This window comes from Salvia splendens, chromosome 13 (assembly GCF_004379255.2).
Source record: "Salvia splendens isolate huo1 chromosome 13, SspV2, whole genome shotgun sequence".
Lineage (NCBI taxonomy): Eukaryota > Viridiplantae > Streptophyta > Magnoliopsida > Lamiales > Lamiaceae > Salvia > Salvia splendens.
In genome coordinates, this window is record NC_056044.1 from 21,757,789 (window position 1) to 21,767,574 (window position 9,786).

The following is a 9,786-nucleotide window of genomic DNA, read 5'->3' on the forward strand; positions in this document are numbered from 1 at the left end:
CGGTTAACGAATTCGGGTCTAACTAGGGTCTACGCCCTACTTAGACTAGTGCACTGATGGGGATCGTGAGCCATCCCCTAGGTCGTCCGGTCCAGTGATCGAGATTGTGGCCACAGTCTCGTTTCACATGATGGTTCAGATATGGTATATGATGGAGGATGATGTTGGTCCGCGCGGACACTTTTTAAGGAAATGAACTTTAGTGTCTCTCGGCCTTTTTAAAGTAAAACCCGGGATTCACACGATGATGGCTTGACATATCTTAACGGTGAATGTTTTTGGGCATGAGTTCACTGGGTGCACCAAGTACTCAGCCCCTGCATATGTTTTCCCTATGTGCAGGTTGAGCGGGGTCGGGAGGCGGAGGATGTTGAGCGATGATCCAAGAACGTATTAAATCACTGTTCCGGTTACTATTATGTCTACATACATAGTAGTAGCTAAACTCTCAAAATTGCTTCCGCTACTCAATGTTTTCAGAATTTCTGTTATTTTCTTTGAACTGTTGAACTCTGTTACTTCCTTTATGGTTGAACTCTGTTATCTTTCATTATGAGACTTGGGTTTTGAAACGTTGATCGATTTAAATGGAATTTCCTCTTTGATTGTTAAGTTGTATTGCCTTGAATTGATTATTCCCCCTTCTTCCCCGCTTCTTAGTTCCCCCACTAGTCACGTTTTTCCCGTGCTTCCTATCCTTAGGAAGTGCGGTCGTGACAAGCATGCAGAAAAAGTGGGACTGGGCCCACGTCCATGCTTGCTGGCAAGAGCACGGATGTGGATGCTTTAAGTACTACGGCTAGTTATACTTCATTTTCCCCAAAAATCAACAAGGTTCGGAAGTTTCGGGTGGCTACCGGCCTTACCCGATCGACGACCAAGATGCCCCCGAAGGGCAATACTGGTGGACACCCGAGCCTAGAGCGAGGTTGAGCGGCCCTCCCAAACTCGAACTCCTCCTACTCACGGTGTCCGCACATCGTACACTCCGGCGGATATGGAGCAATTGTTCAAAGCGTTCTTGTCAATCTCCAAAGATCCGGAGATTGGCACGAACCAATCCGGCGATCATTATTGGTGGCGCATCTGTCGCCAGTACAATGTAAACTGGCTGGCTGGAACAATCGAGCGCAACGAGAGTATGGTGCGCAACGCCATATACAGAGCCAACGAAGAAATCCAAAAGTTCCAGGGGTATTACCTCCAGGAAGAGCGGTCGGCGGGGAGCGTCCGGAGCGAGGTCGACATCATCAGTTCCGCCTTGTCGACCTACCAATCCATGAACTACAAGCCGTTCAAGTACCTCAACATTTGGCAGGAGACGCGGTCGCATCCGAAGTATAGGGGAGGCGTAACATCCTCCTCTAGCGGCTCCTCCAAATGGTCAAGGTCGGTATCCCTATCCGACGCTGGCTCTGAAGACGTGGCTAGCCAACTTGCCGGAGCTAACTTGGGTAGCCCCGACGCCGCCCGAGCGGTTCCCAACGCCGACCGCAAGGAAGGAAGAAGGCGGCGGCCAACCACGTCGCGCCGCGACTCCATCCGCCCCCGATCCCGAACCCGCTCCAGCTCCCTATGTGCCACCTCAACCCCCCACCAACTCGTTGTGGGGGGTTTTGGCCCAACTCAATTTGGCCGATAGGTCAAATATGACCCCGAGCAACTTCGATCGCATGTGGCGATGATACGGGGTCTCCAAAGAACGTTGGGGGTATTGCCGGATGATGATTAGTCTTCAACGGGGGCATTTTTACGCCTAAATTGTGTAATTTTTATTTTTTAGTAGTTTAATTATGTAATTTCATTTTTAGGATTTTAATTATGTAATTTTTATTTTTTAAGATTTTAATAATGTAATTTTTATTTTTTAGGAATTTAATTATGTAATTTTTAATTTTATTGTAATTTGTAATATTATTACGGGTATTTTTAATGAATTTTAATTTTGTGAAATTTTTTTTATTTAAATTGAATAATAGAATGATTGGACTCTTGTGCTCGTCCTTGCGGAAGAGCACGAATGTGAGTATTGTACTCTTGCTTAAGAGCATGCAGAAAAAGTGGGGCTGGACCCACGTCCATACTTGCTGGCAAGAGCACGGATGTGGATGCTCTAAGTATTACGGCTAATTATACTTCATTTTTTCCAAAAATCAACAAAGAAATGATAACATCGAATATGCTCAATATATTCTTATAAGCACGTTGCAATTGCCTAAGAAAAAGACATTTATCGATTTTCCCAATATAATAACAAGACTTTCATTTTCCATGAAAATTTAAACAGCCAACAATTATTATCTGAAAATATCTTGTTTAAATTGTCACCGTTTCCCACCTCTTGACCCCAGCAAAGAAAAAGAGAATAAAGAAAAAGCAAACTTCAAAGTTTAATTTAAAAAAAAAAAAAAAGTCCAAGTTTATTATCGACCACAGACGGCATTTTCATATGACGCGTAAGTTCATTTCATTGTCAAATACAACAGCCATATTAAAATTCAAACTCTCCAGTCTCCAAAATATTAAAATACTCTTTAAATTTTTTTGGAATAGTTCCCAACCACTATTTGGAAACTGCCACAACAGCTATTATTAGCTGTATTACCTAACTAAATCATCCCTGTTTCTACACACCCAATTCTGTTCTTCAACAATCCAATCCCTCAGAATCGTTGTTCCGCGACTAGATTCCACCGTTGATTCAGAGATCCACAGGGCGTCGAGTACCGCTCAAGCGCCGCCCGTGGCCACCGCTGCTTCGACCATGGCTCTGTCGCCGGAGAACGCTCTGTTCAACAAGTACGAGGTCGGCAAGCTGCTCGGCTGCGGCGCCTTCGCCAAAGTCTACCACGCGCGCGACGTCGCCACCGGCCGCAGCGTCGCGATTAAGGTAATCAACAAGAGTAGATTGAACAACAATGCGGTGCTGGTGAATAACATCAAGCGTGAGATCTCGATCATGAGCCGGCTGAGGCATCCTAACATTGTGAAGCTCTATGAGGTGCTCGCGACGAAGAGGAAGATCTTTTTCGTTTTGGAGTTTGTCAAGGGCGGGGAGCTGTTCGCTAAGGTTGCCAAGGGGAGATTCAGCGAGGATCTGGCGCGGAAGTATTTCCAGCAGCTGATATCCGCAGTGAGCTACTGCCATTCCAGAGGCGTCTACCACCGCGATCTGAAGCCGGAAAATCTGTTGCTGGATGAGAATGGCGATCTGAAGGTTTCGGATTTCGGTTTGAGCGCGCTGGGGGATCACGTGCGATCTGATGGACTCCTGCACACGCTCTGCGGCACGCCTGCCTACGTGGCGCCGGAGATCCTCGCGAAGAGAGGCTACGACGGCGCGAAGGTGGACGTCTGGTCGTGCGGCATCGTTTTGTTCGTCCTCACCGCGGGATATTTGCCGTTTAACGATCCGAATTTGATGAATATGTATAAGAAGATCTACAAAGGCGAATTCCGGTGCCCTAAGTGGATGTCGCCAGATCTGAAGCGGTTTTTCTCTCGATTACTGGACACAAATCCTGAGTCTAGGATCTCAATTGAGGAAATGAAGCTCGATCCGTGGTTCAGGAAGGGGTATTCGGAGGTGAAATCGGAGAGCATCGGTTTGGTAAAGGAGGAAGAGAGAAAATTGCAGAATCTGAACGCGTTTGATATCATCTCCTTCTCCAGGGGACTCGATCTCACCGGACTGTTCGACGGGAAATTCGTAGCGTCGGAGGATGTGAACCGTCTGACGGCGGAGGAGCAGCCGGAGAGAATTATGGAGAAGGTGGAGGAGGTGGTGAAGGCGGAGAGCGGCGGCTTGCAGCTGAGGAAGACCAAGGAGTGCGGGATGGAGCTTGAGGGGCAAAATGGTGATTTCGTAGTGTCTCTAGACGTCTACCGGTTAACAGACCGGTTAGTGGTGGTGGAGGTGAAACGGAAGGCCGGAGATGCCACTGCGTTCGCCGGGTTGTGGAATGACAAGATTAGGCCGGTGATTCAGCGGCGACCGGAAACCAGCAACTAGATTCCCACTCGGCCCACGACGGTTGCAGGGGTAGTTTCGTCATACTTTTTTTTATTTAATTTTTTGGGTTTATTTGCGATACAAAAACATATACTTACTCTTGAGTTGTGATAGTAAATTTATGTGTTTCAGATTTCAGTGATTATTCAAAGTGTATAAATTTAGTGTTCAGAAAAATAAGAACGCAGGTACCGGATTTTGGAATTCATGGCGGGGCGATTCATCATCGTCTTAGAAAATGAAAACAAATTTCTGGTTAGTTCGGGTTTGTACTTAGTGTTGTTTCTATCTTTGGCTCTTTCTATTGATGGTTCTTGACATCTAGTTTTTAACGGTGTCTGATAATGATTTTTTGTGAGGATGGATAAAAACGTGACAGTTACAGTTACTCTGTAAAGTAGAGCATGGATAAAACGGTACAGCCGTACAAGACCAGGGCAACATGGGCACACCCATGTGTATTGAGGGAATGACTTAATAGCATCCACAATGGTCTAAGACCTCCCATAGTCCTAACATAGCCTTCATACTGCCATATCATCAGCACTAAAACTCTCTTGTCACATCAGCTTGCCACATCAATTGGACATCAAATAGCCCTCACATAGCCTTCCCACTACCTATCCACATCACTAATAACAATTATATTATTTAATTTACAATCGTATCAACATACGGAATTTAATTTACGAGACAAATACGGGAAATTCGAATAATACTATTAAAATTTAAAAAGTACATTAATTAAAAAAAAAGTACAATAATTTATAAAAAAGTACAAAAATTAAAAAGTACAATTAAAAAAGTAAAAAAAATCACTCCTCGGCGCCGTCCTCGTCTCCGTCGTCGCCCAGCCATTCTTCACCATCGTCGCCGCCGCCTCTGTCGCCACCTACGCCGCGGCTATTCCCGCCGGTCTCCCTCCTCATCGCCTCCAATTCTTCACGCTGGCTCTGGAGCAATACACGAAGATAATCCTTCACCTCGGGGTCCATGCTGGCTCTGGAACAAGTGGTGCGAATGAAAATGACGTCCAAAGCGCGTATATATAGTGTTTTCAAAAAAAAAATTAAAAATTAAATTCTGACACCGATCCGGGGCCTACAATGGCGCCGTGAGGATCGGCGTTAGAACCGGCGTCACCACACGAATCGGCATGGGTACGCCGAAATTGACGCCGATTTTGCCAACGCCGATCGCAATGGTTCGGCGTTAGAACCGGCGTCAGCGAAAAATCGGCGTCGCGGTTTTGACGCCTCCATTGCTGATGCTCTAAGCCTTAGTTAGAGCATTAGCAGTGACGGACATCCCAAAAACACCTCCTGCCACGTCATACGGACATCCCACTGCGGATGCCACCTTATACGGACATCCCACTGCACAATGACAGACATCCCCAAGGACATCCCGACGGACTTCCCACAATAATAAAAATTCACAAATTCACAAATTAAACAATTTCCGGAATTAAAATTTTGACACAAATAGGGAAAAAAAATTCAATTAAATAAAAAAAAGTACATTTCACCAAATTTTAAAAAAAATACATTTCAATCATTAAAAACTGCATCAACGACGACCCCTCCGCTGCCATACTTCTTCAATAATATCGTTCTGGAGTCGAACATTGGCTTATTTTTTACGCATGTCGGCAAATGCACGGACTCGATCGACTTCGTCGTGGGGTATCCCCATGCGTACATTGCTAGTGGCCACGACGTGGCTTGGACCCGCAGCATCAACATCATCATTGGTCCAATCAGTCATTGCTGGACCTTCATCTTCGACAATCATGTTGTGCATGATAATACATGCGTACATGATGTCGGCGATGCTGTCAACATACCACAGCCGTGCTGGACCCTTCACTGCCGCCCATCGAGCCTGGAGCACACCAAATGCCCGCTCCACATGATGACAACCCGCAAAATATATCTTTTTTTCATCTGTTGGGCATCTGATCGTCTTCACAAAGACGGGCCACATAGGGTATATCCCATCCGTCAAATAATAGCCCATATTGTGCTGGTTGCCGTTGATGTCGTTGTTAGACCCGGCTACTCCAAAATAGGCATGTCAAATCCACAGCCGGTAGTCAGCTACCGCTTCAAGGATCATCGTGGGATTCTTGCCCTTGAAACCAGTAGTGTACATCCCTTTCCAGGCAACGGGGCAGTTCTTCCACTCCCAGTGCATACAATCTATGCTGCCTAACATTCCCGAAAACCCGTGCTGATTCCCGTGCATATCCAATAGAGCCTGACAATCTTCGGGGGTAGGCTTCCGAAGATACCTATCCCCGAATATCTCCCTAACGCCCTGACAAAAATACTCCAGGCACTCGCGGGCAGTCGTCTCGCCGATGTGGAGGTACTCGTCGAACATGTCGGCCGCGCCTCCGTATGTCAACTGCCTGATTGCGGCAGTGCACTTCTGAATCGGCGTGTGGCCGGGTTTACCAGCCGCATCCTCCCGCACCCTAAAATACCCGTATCGACGCTCTAAAGCGCCCACAATACGCAGAAAGAGCGGACGATGCATCCTAAAACGTCGCCGGAACATGTTCTCCCCATATCGTGGCTCCGGAGCGAAGTAATCCTCGTACAACCGACGGTGTGCAGCGAGGTGGTCCCGGGGTACTATAGATCGACGATGGATGGGTCGAGGTACCGCCGGCTCCAAGGCCACTTGTTCTTCCCTATCCGCTGCCTCCCGCACACGTGCATGAATCAGTCGCATCATGTGTTCATAATGCCCACCACTACCACTACCAGCCATTACGGATATATAAAAGAAATTTAGAGAGAGAAACTTGTTAAAACAAGTGATGTGAATGAAATGAAGTTCAACGAGCTGTATATATAGACTTTTAAACAAAAATAAATAAAAAATTAAAAAATCGGGACGTCCGCACGGACGTCTGTCGTGTCTCCGCAATGGCGGACATCCGCGGAACGCCGCGGAACTCCGGTGTCCGCAGTGGACGTCCGTATCCGTCGCGACCTTGCACAATGGCGGATGTCCCGCGCGGACGTCCGGCATGCCGGTCGGACGTCCGCCGGGACGGGCTCCATTGCTGATGCTTTTAATGAATATTTTTTTAAAGTTTTTTTCTTACTAATTATTTTTAAAATTTCTTTAAATTTAGAGTAAATTATAATACAAAATATCTAAATTACTTGAAAATATACTTTAAAACAAAATTTGGAAATCTCAGCCTCTATCGATAAATATTTCTGCGTCCGCCCTTGTAGGGCAAGGTAAATGATCGGTTTCGTTTAATAATTGAACCGATTTGTCGGTTAATCGACCAAAAAAACTAGTCGAAAAATTAATCGTAATCGAACCAAACTCTAATTGGTTATTTCAATAACCGACTCGGTTAGAACCAATCGGGTAAGGTATTAATCGAATTGGATAGAAATGAAAACGCCATATTAAAAAAGAATCCCTTATCCTCAAAGCTCAATCTCCGCTCAAATTTTCTACTCTCTTCCTTCTTCAATCCCACCACAGAGGAAGCAGAGACGCGCCGGAATCGTCAGTTTCCATGGCACGAATTGCACCTTGGCATAGCGATTCCTGTGGTAGGCATTTTGATGGTGACATCATGATTGAGTTAATTTTGTGATGTCATGAAAAGGAATGGTGATTTGTGTGATTGTATCAACGGTGACTCGCGCACAACAGCCTCTGCAAATTGGGGTGGAATGAATAGCAGCGGAAAATGTGAATTGGGCGACCTTCAATTTACAAGGGGCATGCATCCAAATCTTCTTAGGCAGATTCAAAAATTATCTTTCTCAAGAGATTTGAGTTCACGTTATTTCTGCAGTGAACAATGTGGGCTATGATTTTACTCTAGGGCTCTCCAGTTTTGATACTTGAACACTAAACAACTTACAAATTCCCAGAAATTGAGATTATTTCTTGGCATATTTGACTAAAGGTGAAACTAAAACAAATCATGGAAAGTGCTCACAATCAAATCCAAAAAAGAGATTTCAATTCAACTTCTTTCACAAATGAGATCATGGCTCTCCTAACTTTAGAGATTTTTATTTTTTTTATTCTCTTTTTTCTATCACAAAAACAAAAATGTAACGAAAAAAAAACAAGAAATTGAAAAATGGCAAAAGTTCCGAAAAGTTAGCAGTGACACGATCCCCGGCTAAATTCCACAAATGGACGTTATGGAAAAGTTATCCGCCATTTGTACCCGGAAAAAAAATATTTCCCATCATGGGAAAGACGCAATAGCCTCTCGCGTGTTTAGTAAACACGCATTAGCCTCTCGCGTGTTTCATTTAAACACACATTAGCCTCTCGCGTGTTTTATTTAAACAGGCGACTCCCTCTCGCGTGTTTCATTTAAACACGCTACTCCCTGTCGCGTGTTTGCCTTGAATGAGAATACGAGGCAGAAGCCAGAGTTCTTCACTCCAGCGATCCCCCTCTCCCCCTCTCTACCCTTAATTTCAGTTTTTGTTGGTTATAGATCAGGGTTCATGTTTTCGAATTTTTGGTTGAATTGTGACGAATTTGTTGAATTATTGAAATTGGTGTCGAATTTTGGTTGAATTATTGAAATTGGTTTCAAATATTTGGTGTTGGGATGAATTAATTGTGATGAATTTGTGAACTATTGAAATTGGTGGCAATTTTTTGTTGAATTATTGAAATTGGTTTCGAATGCTTGGTATTGGGATGCATTTGTGATGAATGTTGTGTTTAATTATGATGAAATTGTGAATTATTGAAATTGATGGCAAATTTTTGTTGAATTATTGAAATTGGTTTCGAATGTTTGGTGTTGTGTTGAATTGTGAATATTAGGATGTCGCGATATGGACCAGAAGATCCTTCAGTATTGCATTATCAGCACAGTCATATATCTCGCAAGGCGTGGGCAGGCGAGGAAACAACTCCTTTCAATATTCGGCGCTTTGAGGGTCATTTTTGGGAAATAGATAATCATCACAGACGAGTGATTGATTATGTATGCAGATTTGGTTTCGGTGGTGTTTTTTACTGCGGGAAGGCTCTAGATGTAGATCATTCTTTGATCACAGCTTTGTTTCTTGTCTTTTGTGTATTTAATGACAACATATTAAATTGACAACTTTTCTTATTGTAGGTGCACTGGCTCATATATGATAAACAGAGCCCCCAAACATTCTGTTCGACATTATCGTGAACAGTTATCATTACTCCAAAATAGCCAGGTAAAATGAATAATGTTTTGATATATATTTGTGTAATTTTAATGTAAACTTGTTATTGTAGTTTATTTGGATGCCCTATGTGGACCGTCAATTGCCAGACTCCTGCCTCGAGATGAACAACAATTGGAGATCTGTGACGTACATGGTTTGTTGGGCTATTGTCGAAGCACATGAGCCTGAGCGTGTTGTTAGACAATTTGGAGGCACGCCCTTCATCCCGGAATTACGTGATTGGGGTTTCAATGAAAATCATTTCAAAACCAATCGTCGTGGAAAAGCTAAGACGAACTGGGCTGTGCAGACCACGTGTCTAATCACTACATGGAGCCTCTTGCAGACCACGTGCATGTGATGAAAACTCGACTATACATGGAGTGGTATTTTAAAATTACCATTACATATATCACACAGCCGGGTAGGCTTCCAGAAGTAGGGATGAACACTGTTGCATCATCATCTACACTCCAAGTAAGTATTGTATTTTTATAGTTGTTGTACCATTTTAAAAGTATGTATGTTATTAAATATGCATGTTTTATTTGTTACAGG

General features: G+C 44.1%; 1 protein-coding gene across 1 annotated transcript; it reads left to right on the forward strand.

Moving 5' to 3' along the window:
* The first annotated feature begins 2,509 nt into the window (after positions 1 to 2,509).
* On the forward strand, positions 2,510 to 4,300 carry LOC121762788 (CBL-interacting serine/threonine-protein kinase 11). The gene has a single exon (XM_042158779.1). It carries the CDS (start codon positions 2,765 to 2,767, stop codon positions 4,010 to 4,012), a length of 1,248 nt encoding a protein of 415 aa, XP_042014713.1. The 5' UTR covers positions 2,510 to 2,764; the 3' UTR covers positions 4,013 to 4,300.
* The last annotated feature ends 5,486 nt before the right edge of the window (positions 4,301 to 9,786 follow it).

Excerpts from the sequence above, each read along its gene's own strand:
- LOC121762788 (XM_042158779.1), top strand. The coding sequence starts at position 2,765 with ATGGCTCTGTCGCCGGAGAACGCTCTGTTCAACAAGTACGAGGTCGGC.